This window comes from Epinephelus fuscoguttatus, linkage group LG13 (genome assembly GCF_011397635.1).
Source record: "Epinephelus fuscoguttatus linkage group LG13, E.fuscoguttatus.final_Chr_v1".
NCBI classification, from domain to species: Eukaryota; Metazoa; Chordata; class Actinopteri; order Perciformes; family Serranidae; genus Epinephelus; species Epinephelus fuscoguttatus.
In genome coordinates this window covers 26,300,103-26,323,686 of record NC_064764.1, presented here as the reverse complement: position 1 = coordinate 26,323,686, position 23,584 = coordinate 26,300,103, and the positions used below count along the sequence as shown (strand labels likewise).

At 41.6% G+C, this 23,584-nt stretch overlaps 1 protein-coding gene across 1 annotated transcript in view; it reads left to right on the top strand.

Moving 5' to 3' along the window:
• col4a1 (collagen, type IV, alpha 1) overlaps positions 1 to 23,337 on the top strand; it is a 52,825-nt gene extending 29,488 nt beyond the window's left edge. The window contains exons 8-52 of the mRNA XM_049594737.1: positions 1,322 to 1,348; positions 1,454 to 1,528; positions 1,624 to 1,686; positions 2,946 to 2,981; positions 3,107 to 3,145; positions 4,421 to 4,516; positions 4,622 to 4,657; positions 4,774 to 4,833; positions 5,107 to 5,142; positions 5,251 to 5,295; positions 5,409 to 5,441; positions 8,161 to 8,221; positions 8,339 to 8,374; positions 8,483 to 8,629; positions 8,786 to 8,869; positions 9,078 to 9,161; positions 9,345 to 9,415; positions 9,528 to 9,719; positions 9,861 to 10,029; positions 10,134 to 10,226; positions 10,452 to 10,556; positions 10,686 to 10,783; positions 11,215 to 11,365; positions 11,491 to 11,604; positions 11,773 to 11,940; positions 12,646 to 12,735; positions 12,873 to 13,025; positions 13,165 to 13,263; positions 14,146 to 14,235; positions 14,373 to 14,512; positions 14,792 to 14,918; positions 15,043 to 15,123; positions 15,257 to 15,355; positions 16,161 to 16,211; positions 16,303 to 16,488; positions 16,580 to 16,713; positions 17,219 to 17,291; positions 17,439 to 17,510; positions 17,706 to 17,834; positions 17,922 to 18,020; positions 18,107 to 18,319; positions 18,455 to 18,632; positions 18,709 to 18,823; positions 19,162 to 19,334; positions 20,758 to 23,337. Of these exons, the coding sequence (XP_049450694.1) occupies positions 1,322 to 1,348; positions 1,454 to 1,528; positions 1,624 to 1,686; positions 2,946 to 2,981; positions 3,107 to 3,145; positions 4,421 to 4,516; positions 4,622 to 4,657; positions 4,774 to 4,833; positions 5,107 to 5,142; positions 5,251 to 5,295; positions 5,409 to 5,441; positions 8,161 to 8,221; positions 8,339 to 8,374; positions 8,483 to 8,629; positions 8,786 to 8,869; positions 9,078 to 9,161; positions 9,345 to 9,415; positions 9,528 to 9,719; positions 9,861 to 10,029; positions 10,134 to 10,226; positions 10,452 to 10,556; positions 10,686 to 10,783; positions 11,215 to 11,365; positions 11,491 to 11,604; positions 11,773 to 11,940; positions 12,646 to 12,735; positions 12,873 to 13,025; positions 13,165 to 13,263; positions 14,146 to 14,235; positions 14,373 to 14,512; positions 14,792 to 14,918; positions 15,043 to 15,123; positions 15,257 to 15,355; positions 16,161 to 16,211; positions 16,303 to 16,488; positions 16,580 to 16,713; positions 17,219 to 17,291; positions 17,439 to 17,510; positions 17,706 to 17,834; positions 17,922 to 18,020; positions 18,107 to 18,319; positions 18,455 to 18,632; positions 18,709 to 18,823; positions 19,162 to 19,334; positions 20,758 to 20,839 (4,503 nt within the window). The 3' untranslated portion in view covers positions 20,840 to 23,337. The remainder of the gene's footprint in view (positions 1 to 1,321; positions 1,349 to 1,453; positions 1,529 to 1,623; positions 1,687 to 2,945; positions 2,982 to 3,106; positions 3,146 to 4,420; positions 4,517 to 4,621; positions 4,658 to 4,773; positions 4,834 to 5,106; positions 5,143 to 5,250; positions 5,296 to 5,408; positions 5,442 to 8,160; positions 8,222 to 8,338; positions 8,375 to 8,482; positions 8,630 to 8,785; positions 8,870 to 9,077; positions 9,162 to 9,344; positions 9,416 to 9,527; positions 9,720 to 9,860; positions 10,030 to 10,133; positions 10,227 to 10,451; positions 10,557 to 10,685; positions 10,784 to 11,214; positions 11,366 to 11,490; positions 11,605 to 11,772; positions 11,941 to 12,645; positions 12,736 to 12,872; positions 13,026 to 13,164; positions 13,264 to 14,145; positions 14,236 to 14,372; positions 14,513 to 14,791; positions 14,919 to 15,042; positions 15,124 to 15,256; positions 15,356 to 16,160; positions 16,212 to 16,302; positions 16,489 to 16,579; positions 16,714 to 17,218; positions 17,292 to 17,438; positions 17,511 to 17,705; positions 17,835 to 17,921; positions 18,021 to 18,106; positions 18,320 to 18,454; positions 18,633 to 18,708; positions 18,824 to 19,161; positions 19,335 to 20,757) is intronic.
• The last annotated feature ends 247 nt before the right edge of the window (positions 23,338 to 23,584 follow it).

The following is a 23,584-nucleotide window of genomic DNA, read 5'->3' as shown; positions in this document are numbered from 1 at the left end:
ATGTTAACTAAGCAGTATCTTAAAGCAGCCCTGTCTCCTGGAAATTACAAGCATTTAAAATAGGTTCTCCATTAGCCACTGCATTGCAGCAGCTATTCTCCCTAAGGGTCACATATAACACGTTACAAAATAACTGGACTAGACTAAAGCATTGACAAAGATGAACACGACAGCTCCTGGTAATGCAACGATTAAAATACATGCTTTTCTGTAGTTTCATTTGGTAAGTAACCGCCATTTTGGGGCTAAATTTTGCTCTGATTACCTGATGATGCTCCATTATTGTAATATTAGACCAAATATTTACATAATACTATACATTCACATTTATATTTTTTTATACACACATTACATGTGCATTAAAAGGAATGGTTCCCAGGAAAAACAATATTTTTACCCTGCATGAAGTCCATTACAGTGTATGAATCTTATTATATAGGTCGCCTTTTGTTGTAGTCTCCTTTGGAAAATGTGAAAATTAAATTAGTTAAATGCCCCTGCACCACAAACAAAGAGAACAGGTAACCATAATGCAGAGCGAATTATGTTTTCTATTAACATAAGGAGGAAATGTTGTGACTTAACTTATCTGGCAAGTCAGATAATAACTGTTTACTGACAACGTGTTTCATTTGTTTTCCTCCACAACAGGCAGTCTTGCAATACAGCATCCACTGACTTCAGCATTATATTTTTATTATTGCCTTTATTTATTAAAGTTCAACCAAAATCATGACCTTTCTCTAACCAAAGCCAAAGTGCTTATGTTGCCAAACCAGTGATTCCCAAGTGGTGGGTCAGGGTCCAAAAGTGGGTTGCGGGCCATTTTAAATGACCCACACATAGTTTGTAAAAATAAATAAATAAATAAATAAATTTCAGCACAGAGCTTTTATTTTAAAGTGCTGTTTTCTATTGTGGAGGGAGTGGCTAATGGACAGCTACATAACAGACACAGCAAACTTGCTCAATGACATGACCAAACGCAAGTATGATGCTGAATATATTCAAATTTGGGACCTAGAACTAATGACTCAGGAGAAATCTGGACCCCGTGGCTGGACCAGTTGGGAACCACTGGCCTAAACCTAGTCGTAGACAGGATTCTGGATGTGAACTCAGGATTTTAGCCCAACCACCTCCTTGTGACTCCACTGTGGTACATATATGTAGTGTTTCATTAACTTAAAGAAATGTTTTCCAGCGAGCATATTGTCACGACAACAAAATCATTAAAACAATTTCATATGTAGTTTCTAAGAGACAGAGTTCATGCTGCCAGGACATGTATGAATATGTAACCACTGTCCTCTCCTCTCAGGGCATCCCAGGAATTCCCGGAATGAAGGTCAGCTGAAATATATAAAGCATTAACATTTTACATGTGAACGAGTTTGTCAAACAGTACAAGTATACCCCATCTTCACATTTATTTTTGTCTTGTCTCCTACAGGGTGACCCTGGTGGTGTGATCGGGATTGTTCCCCTGAAAGGAGACAGAGGATTCCCTGGCACACCTGGATTACCTGTAGGTTGTGTGTGTTTATGTGTCAAAAGAAAAAGAGATCAACTGAAACAATGTATTCTGAGTTTCCATGTGAATTCAAATTTTTGTTCTCACAGGGACCAGCTGGATCTCCTGGACCTACTGGACCTCCAGGACCTCGAGGCTATGCAGGACTCAAAGTGAGTTAGTCTCTCCTGCAGTGATGGACTGTTTATCGTCCTACAGAGTCAGTGATAAACTTTATGAGCTATGGAATATTGGTTATACAGAGACATGTGATTAGCATTAAAGTCCCTCTCCACTCAGAAATGTGTTTTCTTATGTTTATGTCCACTAAAATAGCCGACTTAAACTATACTGACTTGTATCTGTGCAAAGTGTGATACAACCACTAACGCTGCAGTTAGTCTACAAGCTAACAAGCTAATAAACAACATAAACACATAAGAGATGCTAACTACAATTACCATTCTGATATATCTGTTAGTCGCTGATTTTGGTGCACAACAGACTCCTCATCTGAGTCCTTTTTTTGGTCAAAATTATAGTCTCTTACTGCAGCTGGGTTACTGTACGTTCCTCCCACCCCACCCTATGACCCCAACATCTCAAATAACAAAAACAAGCACAACAAACAAACAAACAAACAAACAAAATAATAGTAAAATCATCTTCCTTCTCTCCTCATTTTCCCCTAACCTTATTACTTTTGAATAATACCCATTTTCTGTATTCTCTTCCATCTTGCATCAAACAGTTTAGCTAGATTCCCACAGCTGTGGTTTATAATCTCCATTTCATAGATCTTGTTAATTGTATCCTTCCCTTTGCTTAGTTATGGTGCCTCTGATTTCAACCAGTTTTTTGTTATCTGTTAGTGCGGCTATTCTAAAAATTCATTTTGTTGAGAGAGTAGCTGTGGTGTTCGGCCAAGTATAGAAAAATTCTGTCAATCACTTCCCTTATTTCTGTCCAATATTGCTGCCAAACCGGACAGGAATAGAATATGTGAGTATGGTTGGCTTCTACCTCTCCCTAGAGTACTTTGCTAAAATAACAGGGATTAAAAAGAAATGCATTTGATTTTCCCAAGAATATTCTCTCCAAATTAATGAACTTGTGGTCCTTCTGAGTCTGAGTCTGAGTCTGAGTCTGGGTCCCACCTAGACTCAGACATGTATGACTGAATCCTAAAGCCATCTTGGTGGGCACTGTTCTTTCACCGGTCAATGTTATTATGTGGAGAAAAAAAACCCCATGTTAAACAACATATTAATCATAGTGTATCTAACTTTAATATGACACCAAACTGTACAGGAAAGAGCACATATTAGCAGCATTTTAAACCTGGCAGATGCTGTTGGATGATTTGTTTATTAGTGAGATACAGTGCTGGTATAATCAGCTTGTTTAACCAATTGAATTAATTGTTTGACAGGGTGAACCTGGCCCACCTGGCCCTCCTGGAGAGAAGGTAAGACTCGTCATATATAAAGATTTTACAACTGTAAAGTAAAACAAAATTCTCTAACTTCATCAACCAGTGGAGATGTAATAGTAACTTTTTTTTTTTTTTTTTTTTTTTTTACTTCCCTGCAGGGTGACAAGCTGGCCTTTGTGAGTGAGAAGGGAGATAAGGTGAGGATTTTTGTTTATTTATATGTTGTCTGCAAAACAGCTACATTTCGTATATGATGCTATCACTGAAGAGGCAGTGGGAGCACTTTTGAGTTCAGCAATAAAACTGTGATAATGGGGTAATAACTTTCTTAACATGTTTATTTTCATGTATGAAATGATGATTTGATGATGCCATCTAAAAACAAAAGAGTATGAATTTCAGCATTAGTTTTGCAATTTCCTAGAATTGTCTCGTGATTGCATTTGCATTACACTGATATTAGAAAGATAATTATACACTCACAAGTAGATGCAAGGCTGTTAGTAAGGAACATCAAAGAAAAGAGTAACACTTGCATACCGACTGCAGCCTGTATATTTATTAAAATGAACATTTTGGTCCTAGTTGGATCATTACTCTAATTAATTTTAACAGTAACCTGGTTATTTTGAGGTTAGCCAATTGTTTGCCGCATTATGTCTATTATTTTATAACATAAATGAAACTCTCATGGCACAAATATATTCTCACTGCAATTATCATGATATTAGCCAGTTTCTACTTTGAGAAATTGCGTTTGTAACCACGATATTATTCCGTTATTTCCTCATAATTACTGAGCTGTAATGGAAAGTGATACTGAGGTAGCTCCTCCTGCTACACGTGTTATACAATACTTATCATAAAAATAAGTTTGACAAAGGGGCATATTTTCACAGCCCTCTTTTCAGATTTATGACAAAGCAGTTTCCATATTATCCAATGGATCTTTTAAATGGTTTGTTCAGCTCATTGTTGCTCAAAGTGGGTCAATGACGGCCTTTGAAAACAATTTGTGCAGCCTTTGAACATGACATTAAATGCATGCGTTTTATTTTAATCATTTGTGACCCATTTTAAAACTTTGCCTTTCAATCATTTAAATTTATTACACTACTTGGAGACTGCATCAAACTGTGCCCTCCTAAAAAGTGTCTGTCCAATTAGGGATGACAACCTGTAAAAACGACTGGTTGCATGACAGCTAGTGGCACGGTAATTACGTTCTGACATCACAGCTAGTGCTATTAGCTTATTAGCCTTTTCCTGTGCAGCCCTCAGGACTGGAACATTTGATTCATCAGTTCACCTGAAAAAAAAATCACTGAATTCTGAGATACTTGTTTTTCCCTTGATGATTTGCTTTTTGATTCACTGAAAGTTTGTGTCTAATTTTGAATGTGTTGTTCTTGTTAAGATACAGTATGTCTGTAGTTTCAGCTGTTATTGTAATCATCGCTGTCTTCCTGCAGGGTGACCGAGGATTTCGTGGCCCACCCGGCCCTCCTGGACCTCCTTACCAGGGAGTGGGAGGAAGTCATACCACAGTGCATGTACCTGGACCTCAGGTACTCACTCAGCTCTTTGAAGCAGAAATTGTACTATTTTTGGTTTTAAATAGTTCACAAGGGCTAAACTTATTTCCTGAATATGTTTGTGTGTTTTTTTTAAAGGGAGAAAGAGGACTTCCAGGAGACAAAGGAGACCAGGTTAGTAATTTCCTCTATAATGTTGAGGTGTATGAGTTCCTTTTTGTGCACACAGGCTGTTTGTTATCTTTTAGCTCAACTTTCTAGTTTTTTGAGATGCCTGATTTCCTTTGCAGGGTGTTTGCATCCCATATCAAAATGGTATCAAAGGTGATCCCGGCCCACCCGGACCAAGAGTAAGTGGCAAAAATACACTGGATTGTATCATGATATAATAGATAAAGAAGGATGCTCAGGATTAGATGTCACTGTATGATTTTTATGCAGATTCCTCAAAGGGTTTAGGAAACATGGAAAATATATTTTTTATATTGTGTCATTTAAAAAAAAATTACAAATTTGTTTCACCTAAGTTTCTTTGTGAACACATTTAAAGCTTCTACAGATTCAGTTCTTTGTAGGAATCTCTGTATCATCAAATCATAACAACACCGTCTCTATAATTTTAGGGTAAACCTGGCAAGGATGGAGAGCATGGATTGAAGGTAACAATAGTTTACCATATTATCCACCTACTGTACTGTACTGCCTGACTGCTCTTTGGTTTTAAATTATGAATTATTTATAGCTACAGTATGCATACTTTCATACAGGGAGAAAAAGGCTTCCCCGGAGGCTCTGGATATCCTGGTTCGCAGGTAACTAATGCAACTTTTATTTACTCCACATTATATTCAAAGCTTTAATCTAAAGCTTACATGATCTCTGAGGTGTTGTTGTCAGACCGACTAAACTCTTTGTCTTGTTTCAGGGTGAAAAGGGAGAAAGAGGACCACCAGGTTATGTAAGTGATCTCTCTCCGCCCTCCTTTTTCTCCCTTATTCACTCACTCTCTTTCCCATCAGCTGCAAAGAGGATGAATTATGATTACTGCCAGCAGATGTCACCACATATTCATTCAGATAGAGTTATGTTAAAGGGGTAATGAAACTGAAACGGTCATATATTTTCTATAACTAGCTGAGAAAATCAATTCATCATAATTACATCATTTAAGTTAGGCCTGAAGTTTCTATCCAGGACACCAAGGTCACGTTCTTGGTCTTGTATCTGGACAATATGGGAGTTTAACAAAGTTTGCACTGAAGTTACCTTTCAGCAGAAAATCTACAGTTACATACAAATCACATGTAGTACAGTATCTCACATAAGTGAGTACACCCCTCCCATTTTTGCAAATATTTCATTATATCTTGTCATGGGACAACACTATAGAAATGACACTTTGATATAACTTAAAGTAGTCAGTGTGCAGCTTGTATAGTAGTATAGATTTACCTTCCTCTGAAAATTACTCAAAACACAGCCATCGACATCTAAACAGCTGGCAACATAAGTGAGTACACCCCACAGTGAACATGTCCAAATTGTGCCTCAGGTGTCAATATTTTGTGTGCCAACCATTATTATCTAGCACTGCCTTAATCCTTTTGGGCATGGAATTCACCAGAGCTCACAGGTTGCTTCAGGAATCCTCTCCCACTCCTCCATGATGACATCATGGAGCAGATGGATGTGAAGACACCTTGCGCTCCTCCACCTTCAGCTTGCGGATCCCCACAGGTGCACAGGTGAGTTTAGGGCTGGATACATACTTAGCCAGTCCATCACCTTCATCTTCAGCTTCCTCAGCAAGGCTTCTAGGTGTGAATTCATGTTTCACTAAATGAACTGAGCTCCCCAGAGCCGGCAGCACTCATGCAGCCCCAAACCATGATGCTGCCACCACTATACTTGACTGTAAGCAAGGGACAGTTGTCTTGGTGCTCTTCACCAAGGTGCCACACATGCTGTAAGAGCACCAAGACAACTGTCCCTTGCTTACAGTCAAATATAGTGGTGGCAGCATCATGGTTTGGGGCTGCATGAGTGCTGCCGGCTCTGGGGAGCTCGGTTCATTTAGGGAAACATGAATTCCAAGCACAGCATGATCGCCCCTCTTCAGAAACTGAGCTGCAATGCAGTTTTCCAACATGATAATGACCCACAACACACCTAGTAGATGACAACTGCCTTGCTGAGGAAGCTGAAGATGAAGGTGATGGACTGGCCAAGTATGTATCCAGCCCTAAACTCACCTGTGCACCTGTGGGGCATCCTCAAGCTGAAGGTGGGGTAGCACAAGGTGTCTTCACATCCATCTGCTCCATGATGTCATCATGGAGGAGTGGGAGAGGATTCCTGAAGCAACCTGTGAGCTCTGGTGTTGTCCCATGACAAGATATAATGAAATATTTGCAAAAATGGGAGGGGTGTACTCACTTATGTGAGATATAGTATGAATTTTAGACCAAATATATTTAAGTTTTTAGAACAAAAATAATAAATTGACTCTTTGCTAAGGCCTGCCCCCCTTAGTTACTGTTGTCACGCCTGTTAAGTTTTCGCAGCCAGCATGTCAATGTGGCGTTTTCAATTACATCAGGGAGATATATTCCAAAGGAAATAACAGCAAATTTATGGAATAATAGTTCTGAAATATCAGAGATAAGATGACAGTAAGGACTACAATATAATGTAATATATGTTGGAGTATTGTTAGTGAAGATGACACCAAAATCGGGGAAAAGCTCACTGGTCTCAATGCAAGTGTTAGGAACCTCACGTCTTGACAATTCACATCAAGGACATATACAACATAGTGCATTAAAGGAACAATAATGTTCTTGAACTGCATGGTCAGTCAGTATATTTTGAGCTAACGTTTAAATATAACTCATTATAACCTTATAATGTTTTAGCCCGTTGCTAGCTAAACACAATTATTTCGCTATTCCATTTGTTTCAAGTGCAAACAGCCTCAAATGGTATACAACTACTTAATTTAATGTTAAAATAAATGTAACTTATAAATAATAGTCACCGTCTTTCTTTGCTAATGTGCTAAGAGGGAATGTAGGATGTAGAATTAAAGGAGCTTGACCCATATGAGGGACTTAAGGTGCTCTCACACCTGTCCGGTTTGGTTTGGTGCAATCGAACTCAAGTTTGTTTGCCCCTCAAGTGTGGTTCTTTTGGGCAGGTGTGAACACAGCAATCATACTCGGGTGTGCACCAAGACAAATGGACCAAGGTGGTCTCATTCCAGTTACAAACGAACTCTGGTGCGGTTTGTTTGTGATGAGAATGTGTTCCGACCTCGATCCGAACCAAACTGTATGGTTTGACTAAAATGAACAAAACTTTGATTTTTACCATTTTGTCAGTCTGTCTCTTGCAGGACCCAATACTTTATGAAAGTTGGATTAGAGATACTGGCAAAATCTATTATAGTCTGTGAGGTGCAGAGGGGTTTAATCCTACCCAAGTGTATGTGTTTTCCGCACAGTTATTTAAATACAAATGCTTGGCCTCAGTACTGCAGGAATAGTCAGCATTAGAAGGAGCAAAGACAGGTAACGAGCTCAGCAGTTAACTAATCTGAGTTTAGGTAGATCAGTGTGTAAAACCTAATTTTAAAAAATGGACATGCATCTTTTGTATTTGTAATTATATAATTTTAGGGTACTGGCGCTCCTGGTCCTCCTGGTCCTCGTGGTTTCCCTGGATTACAAGGAGACAAAGGTAAAGTGAAGCAATAGAATACCACCAAATGTTCATTTATAGACACACGCACACACATAAACAGCAGTTCCCATTATGTATTTTTTCTTACCTTTTTGATGTCTTCTTAATCCACAGGTTTCCCTGGTCCCCAAGGAGAGGCAGGTCCACCAGGTAAATTAACCCAACACAGTGTAACAGGCATTAAGGCAGCCAGTCACACAGACAGACACATGCTAACCTGAATAACTCACTAACTGACTTTCTTGTCTTGTACTTCAGGCCGGCACATTGAAGGGCCTCGTGGAGAGAAGGGTGAGAAGGGAGACATAGGTGAGAGAGGAGAGAGGGGAATAGAAGGAGAGTCTCTCGTTGGACCTCCAGGACAACCTGGAGACCCTGGACCACCTGGACCACCTGGACAACCGAGTATGCCTTATCTTTGAATATCAGTCATTTCAGTAATTGACAACAAGGGACAGCTACATAAAGTGTGTATCTGTAAATGTTTTAGTAACCTAATGTGTGTTTCTGTGTGTGTGTTGGCTGCATGTGCTGTGTGTGCACTATGACGTGGCCGCACAGTTGATCCTAATGAATGTAACATCCAGAAAGGAGCTCCTGGCCCACCTGGACCTCCAGGGTTACAAGGGGAACTGGGACAGAAAGGTAAGAATATTGAAAATGAATGCTGATCAATAGGAGTCATCAGTGAATCTATCTATTAAAACACTATGTTTCTACCTTTAAGGTATCGTGATACCTTTGTGGGCACATGTTTCACATGCACCAATACTGCAGCAAGACTACAAGTTAAGGGCGTTTACATTAATCCCTTTTTTTTTTTTTAAATTGATGTTTCTGTGCCTTCTTTCAGGTGACAGAGGTGATACCTGTGTTCAGTGTGAAGGTAGCGGCCCACCTGGATTACCTGGCCCCGAGGGTCCTAAAGGAGAACGAGGTGAGTAAACAGTGGTCATATTTAAATGAAACAGTAGTGTCTGTCCACACGAGCAGTGGGACTAAAAGCTAAATATGTAAGTATTTCTTTGGCCTCTGGAGTACGTCTGGCCACAGTTGTTGCTTTTGTATTGACACTTACTGCTGAATGAGCTATGTACCATTGTCCATTTTCACCCGGCAGGACCTCCTGGGCTTGTAGGAGCTAAGGGAGAAAAGGGTGGAACTGGCCTTCCTGGACAACCTGGAAGACCTGTGAGTAGAATAATATGTAATGAAACAGTTGGGACAAGATCAGAGCTGAATGTTTTCACAGTTTCATTGAGGATATGAAGCAACAATACATTTTATTCGTATCTGTGTGCAGGGTTCTCAAGGTGTTCCTGGGTTGATTGGAGCTCCTGGTGCTATTGGTGAACCAGGGGACATTTTTGCAGTTCCTGGTCTGAAGGGGGAAAAAGGTCTGCCTGGTCTCTCTGGTTCACCAGGGCAGCCAGGGCAGGATGGACTGCCAGGGAGAGATGGCATCCCTGGAGTACCTGGCCTTAAAGGAGAACCAGTAAGTGTGTGTGCTTTGTTTGATGAGGATCAGGATATCAGGACCACATGAACTCCACTAGTTTTTAATTTAGTTTAGGATTTTTTTTATCAATCTTAAATCAGAGTAGATTTGACATCCCCTTTCTCGGAATGCTTTCAGGCCAAAGAGGGCATCAAGGGTGAGCGTGGGCCATCTGGAGACCCTGGTCCTCTTGGGCCACCAGGAGAGAGGGGTCCACCTGGCCTGCCAGGCTTCGGTCGACCAGGAGAAAGTGGAGAAAAGGGCAGCCAGGGGAGACCAGGCATCCCTGGAGTTCCTGGACCACCTGGTAGGCATGACATGTGCAAAGACTGAGACCCACAGACACTGTAAAGAGAGGCACTCATACAGTCAGTCAGAGAAGTGTAATTAAACTGACATTGCAATCACCAGGTACAAAAGGTGAGCCAGGTAAAGGTGTGATGACTCCTGGACCTCAGGGAATACCTGGGCCACGCGGAGAAAATGGCTTGCCTGGAATTCAAGGTGAGCAACACAAGTATTGATTTGAAATTAGTCTCTTTAAGATCAATAAATGAACTTATCGCATCTTTGATCAATAAAATAACGTTGAAATTGAGGTAGAGCAGGGTATTAGCATGTCATGACCAAAAATAACACAACAAACATCTTGTGAAGATTTACATCTACTGTATGTGAAGATTGTTAGCCATTGGTCCTGTTTACTATGCAACATGTTTTTGGCTGCAGGTGACAGAGGCCCACAAGGAGATTCAGGGTTGCCAGGTTTCCCTGGACAAAAGGGTGAACACGGACTTCCTGGAATTGGACTCCCAGGTCCAACTGGTCCTAAAGGTAAGTTAATCCATCCCTCCTTTCCATGAATGCATCACAGACATTTGATGGATACTTAACTCAAACTAATACAGTGCATGTGCATGAACAGAACAAAACTCAGAGGAAATGTTTTGTCCTTGTGTCTAGGACTCAGTGGAATTCCAGGAGCTCCTGGATTACCAGGAGAGCCAGGAAGACCTGGACAGGATGGCTTCACTGGACAACCTGGTGTACCTGGACAAAAAGTGTGTATTGTTTTGCATATGTATTTAAATAAATAATTTTACATATAGATAGATAGGTAGGTGTATGCTGCCACACACTGAGGAAGTGATTCAACAAGCGACCTGGAGCACCCTGGTTTTGATGGTGGAACACAAGTGTTCTGTGCATCTTTATAAAGTTTTGGTGTGGAGGATGTTTCTTTTTTTGGATGCTGTATTCAAATATGTATTGAGGGGGACTTAGTTTCGGGCACATTAGAGAACATTAGACAAGTACTTTAGAGTGCATTAGTCACACAGCTCTTTTGTTATACAATGGCATTGTAATCCAACAATCAGCACACTGCTAGTATCTGTTCTGAAAACATTATAACCTGGGAGATTTGAATCTCACATAAAATCTGGATGCAAGAGTGGAAATGCAAATCTGTGCCTTTTACTATATTCTTCAGGGTGAACCAGGACGGGGTCTTCCAGGCCCAAAAGGTTCGCAGGGCCTCCCAGGAATTACTGGCTTCCAGGGAGAAAAGGGTACAGTTGGACTACCTGGTGTTCCTGGACGAGAAGGCTCAACAGGACCTCCAGGACCTCAGGGAATCAAAGGTACTGCAAGACACCTCACACGACTCTGGTGTGAAGCTTGGTTTGATTTAGTTCATGTCACAGAGTTAAAAGGCCCATCATCTGTACCAAGTACAACGCTGTTTTTCTTTGGTCTTCAAAATTAGGTGAAGTGGGACCCCCAGGACCTCCTGGATTGAGTGGCTCACCAGGTCCTCCAGGAAAAGGCTCACCCGGAGCTCCCGGACCACAAGGACCAGCTGGAGAGCCTGGACCATACGGTGAGCACAAACTCAGCATCCAAATACATGGACCTTTAGACATATCACTAGACAAAAAACACAGGTGTAAATAATAAGATTGATAATGGCTTGCATGGACACTTGAATAAAATAAAGCCATGACCTGGTGCTGTGGAAGTCACTACAAATGTATTTGTATGTGTGCAGGTAGGGAAGGTGCAAAGGGAGAAAAGGGCTACCCAGGTGCTCCTGGTCTGGACATGCCAGGGCCTAAGGGAGAGAAGGGAACCCCCGGGTTCCCAGGAATCCCAGGTCCTAAAGGACTGCCAGGGCCGGCAGGCCTACCAGGCAGGGATGGACTGATTGGAAACCAAGGTGAGTATGACTGGTGTGTGGGTGTTTTTTGTAATTCTTCTTGCTTCGTTGCACTTGCACAAAAATATAAAGCTAAGACCCTAACCTATCAACATAATGTAAATTTCTACAGCATCAATTCATACAATACAATACCCTTGTCAAATAAGGTGATTTCAATGGATCTGTTTTGCAATTCTCTTGTTCAGTGATAAGACATTGTCATTGAAACACACTTCCTATGCATGTTTCACATTAAAAGGCTTCCATGTAAGGTAGGAATTATACCCTTTGTGTTACTGGAAGGCTTTTAATATGACACACCTGTGCAGGAAGTGTTAAGGAGTTGTTGGTAGTAGCTTAGTCCCAAATGAGAGAACAGCAGAAATGTGTATTGGAATTAGGTTTGACTTGTGAGTGAGAAGGTATTTCTATTAAAAAGAGAAAGTCAGAGCAACAGAGTGGTGATTATCATTGCTGTTTGATTATAGAAATCTACATTATCATGATTTAATCACATAATGCCTGTTTTAAACCATCGTCATCCTTTTTGCAGTTGAGGTACTTCTGTCTAAGGCTGAATATTCAACCTACCATTCAATTTGAGATGAGGAAGGAACTTATTCAGTTGAATTAGAATTAAATAACTGACTCCTCTTCCATCTGTTAAATCTTTTTTTCTTTTTTACATTTTCAGTAATCTCACTGTGTGTGTTTGTTTACCAGGTCCTAAAGGTGAAATGGGGGTCATAGGGACACCAGGAGTACCAGGATTTCCTGGACCACCTGGTACACCTGGATCTCCTGGACTGAGAGGTGAGGAGAACCAAATTGTGAAAACTATTTATAGCGCTTTCTCATACTGCCCATAAAGTGTACGTTTTACAAGGTTTTTTTTTTTTTTACATTGATTAATAACAATAATAATTTCTCTCTCCCACTGTCTCTTTCAGGTGATCCTGGTATTACTGGACCAAGAGGTGAAAATGGAGAGCCTGGACGTAAAGGAGAAAGGGGAGACCGAGGTCTCCAGGGACCTCCTGGGAACATGAGTATAGTTGACATGGAGCACATGAAGGGGGAGAAGGGAGACACAGGAGACAGAGGTATAAAACAACATACTGGCCTTTGGCTCAATAAAATTATATTCCTCAATTTGCTAAAAACAGGTCTATTGGTAACTGTCTATTGGCCCGTAGTTTATGAGATATATTAATGTGGTTTTTAATGCCATTTTCCTATCAGGTATGCCTGGGGTCACTGGAGAGAAGGGCCACCGTGGACTTCCTGGTAACCCTGGAATGCCAGGCAAAGATGGAGAGCCTGGATTACCTGGACAGCCAGGTAACCATGTAACCATTGTATATCAGTTACTCACCCCATGTTGTGTTAAATTTGTGGAGAAAATGTTGCTTTTCTTGCATGCCTCCATGTGAACCAAGAATCCAAAAACTAAGAATTAGAGTCATAGTGGTCCACAACAGCAAAACTATATCAAAACACCCACTTACACACTCTCCCACAATCCATGCAGTATAATCCCAGTCTCATTTATCCATTTGTATGCTCAGTACTTCCCAGGCAGAGCTGAGCTATAAGTGAAACTTATCCATGCTTTCCTCAAAGCTAGATTTCAGTGACTAAAACATTGTTTTACATCACTTAACACAGAAGCTACTGATCGACTGCTGCCTTAAAAAGTTAGTTTGTGTTATTGTGTGACTTTGGTGTTTTACAGGTTTCGTTCGGATTCACCAAAGTCACAAAATAACACAGACTAACTAACTAACTGATTGAGGTATGGTAGACCAGCAGCTCCCTTGTTCAGCGAGGCAAAATGATGCTAATCATTGGTCTCTTTTTGCATTCAGTTGCCTGTCGCAAAAGGCTTTCTGTTTGGGAAGTACTGAACGTATTAAAGGGTTACTGAGACTTTGATGATATTGCATGAGTTGTCTGAGAGTATGTAAACTGATGTTTTGATATATATATTTGTTGTTGTTAAACACAGAATTTTCTCTGTTTTCTTCCCGAATGAAACATTAATACAAGGGGAGCAACTGAATTTTTTTAAACCATGTAGATTTCATGTTGTGATTGCCTCTATGTGTCCTGATAATTTAATATATCTCTTAATTTAGTAAATATTCTGCACTGGCTTCATCACCTAGTGAAAATGGAAGGAAAATAAAATATATTTTTTTCAACCTCCCTAATGTGTCTCAGGTGAGAAAGGAGACCCTGGTTTACCTGGAGACCCTGGTCATATGGGACCACCTGGGCAGAAAGGCAATGTAGGAGAGATGGGAATACCAGGTAAGATCACACAAATAAAGTGTCAAACAAACAAAATGTGTGTTATGGAAATGCCAACAAGTGAGTGTGTGCAGACATGTATTATGTACATTCTGTTTAATGCAAGTTAAATGCAACTCTTGTCAATATCTTTGCAGGTCCGGTTGGTCCAAAGGGTACTAAAGGAGATATCGGTACACCCGGGCATCCTGGATTCAGAGGCACAGATGGACAGAAGGGAGACAAGGGAGTAGCTGGTGATCCAGGTATTGGGCTCCCAGGACCTCCAGGAGAAAAGGTAATCCACTGGCTATACAATGATAATGTTTATAGCATCTGTAGAGACTTCTGCTGTGGCTCTAAACACTTGATTGCTTATTTTGTGTGCACTTAACATTGGTATTTGGAGCACTGGCAAGGCTTGGGTGTCCAGGAAAAATGTAGAGATTGGCACCCAACAGAGATTGAAATTGAAAATGTTTTTTAATGTCAGTTTTACATTCAGTTTCCTTCTCAACAATCATCAGTACCTGTCTCTCTTTACTCAGCATTCTTCTCAACTCCTCTACTCTAACAGGGTCAGCAAGGCCAGCCAGGATTTCCAGGAGTACCAGGAGAGAAGGGTTTTAGGGGTCATGAGGGTATGCCAGGCAAGCCAGGACTGCAAGGAGTCAAGGGAGACAAAGGATCTATTGGCTACTCAGGTCAGATTTCAGGCTGTGTTGTCGCATTCATCCAATATGTCTACAGCACTAGACGTATTAATCATACATGTTGTTATTCCATGAAAGTTTTATGATGGTGTGTGTGTTTGTGTGTGTTGTACAGGTCAGCCAGGTAGACCAGGCGAGAAGGGTATCCCTGGGCTACCGGGATCTACAGGAGAAACTGGCCATCACGGTCGGCCTGGTAAGCAACAGGATTACTTGATCAGCTTGTCACAGCAATCATTTCATTCATTTGTTCAAGGTTTTACACATCATTTAGACAGCCTTGTGAGATCCATTTTTTTTGTTAAAAGGGTAAACTTGTTCTCTTCCAGGTGAACCTGGCTTGCAAGGACCTCCTGGTGTTCCTGGAGAAAAGGGAGATCCTGGATTGGATGGCATCCCTGGATCCTCAGGGGAGAGAGGAGACCCAGGTTAGTGTAAGAGAACTTAGGAGGAGACTACACGGCAAGAATTTACTTTGTTGATAAGGTGTCACAATACAAACAAGCTTCTCAGCCTGATATATTCTCCACAGTCACCTTGGCTTGGAACCCTTAAATTAACATCCACCCACAGGCTGTGGAAGAAGGTGTCCTAGCCTTCGGGTCTGAAAAGTGACGCTAGTGCTAAGTGCTTTAAACTTGCATTCTTTCTAATAGCCAGTAGGGGGCGACTTCACTGGTTGCAAAATGAAGTCCACCTGTATAGAAGACTATGACGAAATGAACCTACTGCTCACTTGATATATTACCGCAGTAAACATTTTCCTAACGAGTTTATGGTTTCAACTGCTAAGTCTTTATGTCTTCTTTAATACAGCATGATGTTCATTTTGTAAATTTAAGGTCCCATTTAGAGTAAAATAAACAATAAAGCAAGGTATGCATTAGATCGTGGCTACCTTGTGACTGACAATTCACTACCACAGCAACCTGTCAGTTAAGGTAGAGATGCAGCAATGTGTATTCTTACTGGCTCCACCCTACTGTCCAAATCCTTCAAAACACAAGATGGTGACGGTCTGTATGCCAAACCTGAGACTTCACAGTTGTAGTCCACAAACCAATAGTGCCATCACAGTGGCTACATCCACTTCTTTTACACAGTGTATGCCTTCACTCAAACCCTCTCAGTCACTACACACACATTTGAAAAGTCGAACACCATCCATTAGCAAATACCGATCCAAACATTACAAAGACTGTAATGTACTTTTTAAATTGTTCTTCCCCGCAGGTATACCTGGCCGTGGTTTCCCTGGACAACCTGGAGTGCTTGGTGACAAAGGTTAGAACCCCTCCATCACTGATTCATGTAATTCCTCAGTCACTGGAGCCAAACACAGCTTCATCATATGGCCTTCTCTTTCCTTCTCCAGGTGACAAAGGTAGTCCTGGCTTCCCTGGCACTCCAGGTCATCCAGGTGTCCCTGGTATCAAAGGTGAAAAGGGACTTCCAGGTGCACAGGGAGTCCAGGGTGAGCCAGGAGAGAGGGGGCTCCCAGGTCTCTCTCTTGAGGGCCCTAAAGGAGAGCGAGGAGAAACAGGACAACCCGGAGAAGGAGGTATGCCGTATACATGACAGGCCAACTTTTTTTCATCTATGAGGACCTGTTGCCTCACACATTAAGTATTCTTCTTCCCTTGATTGAACAGGATCCCCAGGAGGACCAGGACCCTCTGGTGTGCCAGGCAGAGACGGCCAAAAGGGAGAAAAAGGAGACCAGGGTCTTCCTGGTTTCCAGGGAGAGTCAGGACAAAAGGGCGATCCTGGAGTTCCTGGACTTCCTGTATGTCATGGGGCTGTTATTCATGAATTAAAATACCAGTGTGTAGGATTTGGGGGGAATGTACTGTATTGGCAGAGATGGAATATAATATACAAAATAATGTTTTCATTAGTGTAAGGTCACCTGAAACTAAAAATCGTTGGGTTTCATTAGCTTAGAATGAGACGTTCATATCTACACTGGGAGTGGGTCCTCTTCCACCCAGCCTGTCATGTTGCACCAACATGTTTCTACAGTAGCTCAGAGCAGACAAACCAAAGACCGGCTCTATTAGTGACTTTCATGTTTTTACATTAAAGTCAAGGCCACTGTAGATTCTTTACATGCTTGGAAAGGGAGGGGTGAGGTTAGAGCAATTCAGCTGGTTGCAGTCTGCAACCTCACCACTAGATGCAGCTAAATCCTACACACTGGCTGTTAAAGCTATTTACTGTACATGTCATACAGTAGTTAATGTTCATGCATGTGCTGCTTTAATGCTATTTTTTGTGTTTGTGTATTACAGGGGCAATCTGGCCTTCCAGGTATTGATGGACAGAAGGGAGAGAGGGGATTGCAGGGTGTCCCTGGCTTCCCAGGTGAGTACATACAGTGTGATAGTTTATTATTCTGCATGTTTGTGTTTATGTATTAAAGACTTAATGTATTTTTTTACAGAAATATGAGAGGAAAGATGTGTTTTATTCCCATTATTAAGATACACTATTTCTGAATACAAACTCCAGGTACAAGGGGTAATGTTGGGGACATTGGATTCAAAGGAGACACTGGAGACAGAGGATTCCCTGGAGAAAAGGGTAAAAAAAAGGAGGGGAAACCCTTCAGTGTGTTAATATTCCAAAGTGTCTCTGTCTCACTTACTAGGGTCATGACAATATATAATTCCAACTGTGCTTCATTTCTCTGGTAATATCATAACTTGACCTCCATAAACTGCTAAAAATCAGAATGAGCAACTGAAAAACATTGTCTAAAGTTAGTGTATATTTCAGGCAATGAAGGCCCCCCTGGTCCTCCCGGCCCCAGCATCGTCATCAAAGGAGAAATTGGCTTCCCAGGGATTCAAGGCTTACAGGGACCTCAGGGACCATCTGGGTTCCCCGGGCAGAAAGGACAGCAGGGTGATGTTTTGCCTAAATTCGTGTAATCACTTTACCTGTCCTCCACATCCATTTTTCTTCTTGTTAATTTTTTTGATTATCTCTCAGGTGTGACAGGTCTTCAGGGGCCAAAAGGTGAAGATGGCCTTCCTGGATATCATGGTCAGCCTGGAGCCAAAGGGGATCCTGGCCTGCCAGGGCCAGTGGGTAAGAGGCTCTCAAGGATGAAAGGTGTTAGTAAGAACTGCTGTGTTGTCGCTGTCATAACTTAAGACTTACTCCATTTTATTTAGGACCCAGGGGACACCCTGGCCCCCCAGGACCTGACGGTGTTCCAGGTCAAGTGGGTCCACCGGGTCCCTCCTCCATGGATCACGGGTTCTTGGTAACCCGTCACAGTCAAAATGTAGAGGTTCCACAGTGTCCCGAGGGAACCTCACTCATATATGATGGCTACTCTTTGCTCTATGTACAAGGCAACGAACGCTCTCATGGACAGGACTTAGGTGAGAAACCAAATATGAGAAAGAAAAAGGAAAAAGAAGTTTAATAAAAGGAAGTGAGATGGCAAAAGGAGAAAGAATGATCAAAGGGTAAGATTAGTGTGATAAATGACATGTCTCTCCACTCTTGTGTTTTAGGTACGGCAGGCAGCTGTCTAAGGAAGTTCAGCCCCATGCCCTTCCTGTTCTGTAACATCAACAATGTGTGCAACTTTGCCTCCCGCAATGACTACTCCTACTGGCTCACCTCCCCTGAGCCCATGCCCATGAGCATGGCACCCATCACTGGTGAAAGCATCAAACCCTTCATCAGCAGGTTTGTCAGCATTTCTATCCATACTGTTCTGTTGTAGGTCTATATGATACTCACACACCTCTCTTGTACATGGCAGGTGTGCTGTGTGTGAAGCCCCAGCCATGGTCATAGCAATTCACAGTCAGACCATCATGATCCCGCCATGCCCTCATGGCTGGGACTCTCTGTGGATTGGCTACTCCTTTGTCATGGTAAGACAAACAGACAACCCACTCAGTTGCTCCTTACACATCAGATACGTCATACACTATACCTAAGTTATGATGATTCTGTAACATTTCCTAGTATTGGGCACACTTAATTACATCATGTTGTATACACAAGCACAGATCATTTCTCCTACAAACCATCCCACTCCAAACCCCACATACCCAGCCCCGTCTCCAAAACCCTCCCACTTACAGTGTCTGTGGAAGACAACCCCCTAAAGTAATCCTTTTTACTTTAACACATGCACAAGTTAACAGTATCCCACTTCAAAGTCTACTTAATTTGGTTTATGAGCTGTTTTTATTGTGTGTTTGTGTAGCACACCAGTGCTGGTGCTGAGGGTTCGGGCCAGGCTCTGGCCTCTCCTGGTTCCTGCCTGGAGGAATTCCGTAGTGCTCCATTCATTGAGTGTCACGGTCGGGGAACCTGCAACTACTACGCCAACTCCTACAGCTTCTGGCTCGCCACCATTGAGGACAACGAGATGTTTACGTAAGAAAGAAACACTCATTCAAATTCACAAAGAATGGATTACAGCTGCTGATAGCACCATGAATTGCGCATCACTTGCCACCACTATTTGGCCCATCACAGAAGAGATTGTGCAAGCGCAAACATAACCATAAAGTTTTGCAGCTGAGTGCAAGTTGCCGTTTAGTTGGCACTCCTCAAAGCATTCCTGTAAATGTGACAGAGAAAAATAGTATTTGGGATTTAATATCCAGACTGTCAGTAGTGTTGTGTTTCAAATGCACACCTTCAGACTCTGGAAGAAGATAGCACAATTTGTGCTTCAATTACCACCAGCTCTCTGAATATGCTAATCATATCACTGTAACAGCACGCTATTGGTGCTGGCTTTTGTGAATTGGACGGTTTTTGCAATGAGGCTTGTTTGCATACAAAGTGTGCCAAATGAATGCATATTACCTTTTTAAACACCACCAAAAAACCAAAGGAGCACTAGAAGCTTTTTGCTCAATGGTGCAATAAGGGTTGCATTTCACCCCTTGCGGGTGCTTTGACCATCACACGTTTTCTTTTTGTTTATTTGTGCAGCTTTAGCAGCCACACATAGCTGCAAAAGCAGCATAATCCTTTTGTGAATTTGCCCATCTGATATGTACATTCCCAGAAAATCTAGTTTTTGCCGACCTCTAGTGGTTTACCTTTTCACCTTACTCCAGGACACTATGACATCGCTGTTGGGTGTGGCTACAGGTGCAACAGAGCACACTTCAGCCTTGTTTTCACCAAACACTTTCAGTATGGTACCTTTGGAAACAAAAGTAACGCTTCAGACATGGTGACCTAGACCCTAGTGTTTCCACGTCAAACAGTATGTGGGTGGGGTTGTTGTCACTCACTGCTCCGTCTAGCACTCACTGTATGTCCTCATCTCCAGTGACACAGATGGAAGTGTGCGCCTCGTTTATTGTCCACAGAACAGAGTTACATGCTGACATTTTCAGAACAAAATAACATAGATGCAGTAAGTCTCTTTTGATGGGATATTTAAAAATAGCCCACAGGAACGATGCTCCACGGTACGATCAGTGGTTACATGAGCCTCAAAACCAGCCACAGTTCAGCCCTGAACAGAGTGACTGTCCTCTACTGACCAATCAACAGACTGCAGTGTTCACAGCTCCACCTTTTAGTACCGGATCTGTGTACTGGGTACCCCAACAGAGGGGGGACCAAAAATGGGGACAGTACACAACATTTCACCCAACCACACCCTTTAGTGATGCTGTAGGTGTTTAAAGCTGAAAAAGGCTTAAAAGGCTTAAAAAAGGCTTCTAGCAAAGATAGCTGTGAATTGATTGATTGATTTGATTATCACATTTCTGCCACATTTACATGATGAGCTTGGTAATAAACTTCTGATGTTTTTGTCTCTACCTCTTTCCAGGAAACCTGTCCCCACAACGCTAAAAGCAGGCAGTCTCCGAACACACATAAGCCGCTGTCAGGTGTGCATGAAGAGGACATAAACCCCCAACACCGGAGTCCTCCCTCCTAACCTGCAAGCAAAACTGCATGCACAGACATCCTCGACTTGGCTTAACTTGCTGTTTTCAAACGATGGTGCTATTTCCCTGCATGTGTGAGAGGAGAGGGACAGAGATGTGGTTTGCAAAACAGCCGGAGATTGAACATTACAAACCAGAACACAGAGACCAAGCGGCCTTTTGCTCCATGCAGAACATGATTACAACATGTCTCTGAAGAACTGCACCCAGTTTACCACTGCACTGAGTACACGCCCCTTAAACTGGTAAACTGGTGCATCGGTGTGTGAGTCAGGTGCTATTCAATCTTACTTATCTGCCTTATTCCATTTTGTTTTTTTTCTTTTCCCTGCCAGTGCCGCACGATCAAAGATATAGTCACATTTTTATTATAGATTTTAACTTGTTTAAACATACTAATGTAAAGGACGGGACTTACCACTGGTTACAGACGCTTGACATTTGCTAAATCACCCTAAAGTTGCAGACATAGATATATAGCAATCACCCTGTTGTAAATATAATGCATTCCTCTCTAACATAGTCCAACATACTCTCCTCAGGTTATTATTGAAATACTTTGTGTGTTATGAAGTCCATTTTTATTTATAAGATTTATGAGAATATGTTGGACTTGAGTGTATCTGAGATTCCATTGATCCAAAAACAGTGTTTCAACATCCGACAATCGATGCCTTATTAACACGCAAAACAGCACTGAAAGAGCATTTGCGTGTGTGTGTGTGTGTGTGTGTGTGTGTGTGTGTATGAGAGTGTGAGTGTACATATACGAATGGATTTGAGCTTCTTGGAAATGTGTTTGTTTTGTTATGTCTGCATATATACTGTTGCACAACCTTCTTGTTGACATAATCCCAAACAGATGCACAAAAAGAAATAGACCAAAAAAAAAAAAATCACCTTTCCTTTACTTGTACTCTGTCGAAACATTGTGTTTAACAGATTCCAAAGATATGCACATGTATATATACTTACACATAACATGTACTTGCTATTCTGCTCATGTACTTGACCGTTCCCGTTTGTGAATTACTTTTGTTATCCCTGTTGATTTAATGCAAAATTAAGACTAAAGGGTTGTCATGTCATTGTTGTACATCAGAGTCAAACACAGGCGGATGAGGAAGACTGTATTTATAAGCATCTGTGCAAGATGAGATGCTTTAAAAGGTCTTAATGTAGGTTTGTGTTTTGTTAATCCCTTAAAGGAGAACACTGCCTAAATTAAGAATTCCAGTATGTTATTTCCATGGCCTAGGAAAGTCCAATCAGTAGGCTTGTTTGAGATGAACTGTGCCTTAACTGGAAAGTGGACAAGATCTGGTGGTCACAAAAAGTTGCAGTCAAGCCTTGGAAGAATACACAGGAAGTCACAGATATATTTATATCCTGTTAGATCCACCTGTGGACTACCTGCAGTTTGCAGACCACTTATTATTAACCACACAGATTGAACCTTCACTGCACAAAATGTGACTAATACCTAAGGATTTTCAACAAAACCTGGTGTTCATGGTTGAAGCTAAGAGCCAATTAGCTCTTTGATCAGGCGACACCTGGGCATTTCCCAACATGCCCCGGGTCTGTGCCGGCCTCATTTTTGTGAGGTTATAGCTGTCCACATATGGATGACGTCAGAGCAAACTGGGATCAAGTTGGACACAAATTTAAGCAGCATGCAATGCGCGACGATTGCCTGTGATTGATTCTGCGCAGGCTCGGCTCATCTTGAACAAGCCTAGTATTTGTGAACATGAGCTAAACTCTCTCAAAGCCAGGCACCAGAGGAGAAAGACTTGTGATGTCGTCAAGTATAAGGTCTGGAGCTGCTCCATGCACACAGAGAAGTTTTATTCTATTGTAGCGTTCTCAGCTCTGAAACAGAAGATGTACTCATATACTCAGAACATTCCCCTGTGTGCTCTCAATGTCATCTAGAGCATCTTTCCCCATTCATTGTCTATGGAGCAGCTCCAGAAATTTAGGTTTTAGCTTTATAGTTTTGGGATTTTGGAGAGTTGTTCATATTTGCCAATATTTTTGGATTACCTTAGACCATATGAATAGCATGCATATTTTATTTTTCTTTGTTTGTTTTAAAATGAGTGCAGTTCCCCTTTAATATACCGTATTTCATTATAACATAAGTGTTGGTCAGAAGAAGGAAGACCTCTTGGACGCCAAACAAAGTCTCTGTGCCCCTCTCAGAAGATGCAAGCTAATTCTACTGTTAAAGTTACAGCAGTTACTCTACACTGACCGTAACCTGTTTTTGTTTGTGTTGTGTGCTTGGTTGTGATGAAATGCTCCATGAAGTATATACAGTATCAGTAGTGTTAACAAACTTGATCACAGTGGGAATAATCTTGACTAATAAACAAACAGAACGGAACATCGACATTTTATATTTTCCAGATCCCATACTGTGTAATTCCTGCAATAAAGTGATTTCTAGAATATTCTTCTGAATTTATGATGGTATGTTTCAAATGTTTTCAAGTGTAAATTTCTAATGCAATACTTGGACAACACCACAAGAGGGCAGCACCAGCGCACTTTGCTGGTACAGTAAGTTGCTCATGAGTCATTCTCTCAAAGCTCTCCATTCATGCACATGGGAAAAGCTTCCCTTCAGCCCTTTCTGGAAGAAGCCTTTTCATTTAACCCAAACCATTAACTCTTCTCTAAACCTAACAAAGGAAGTGC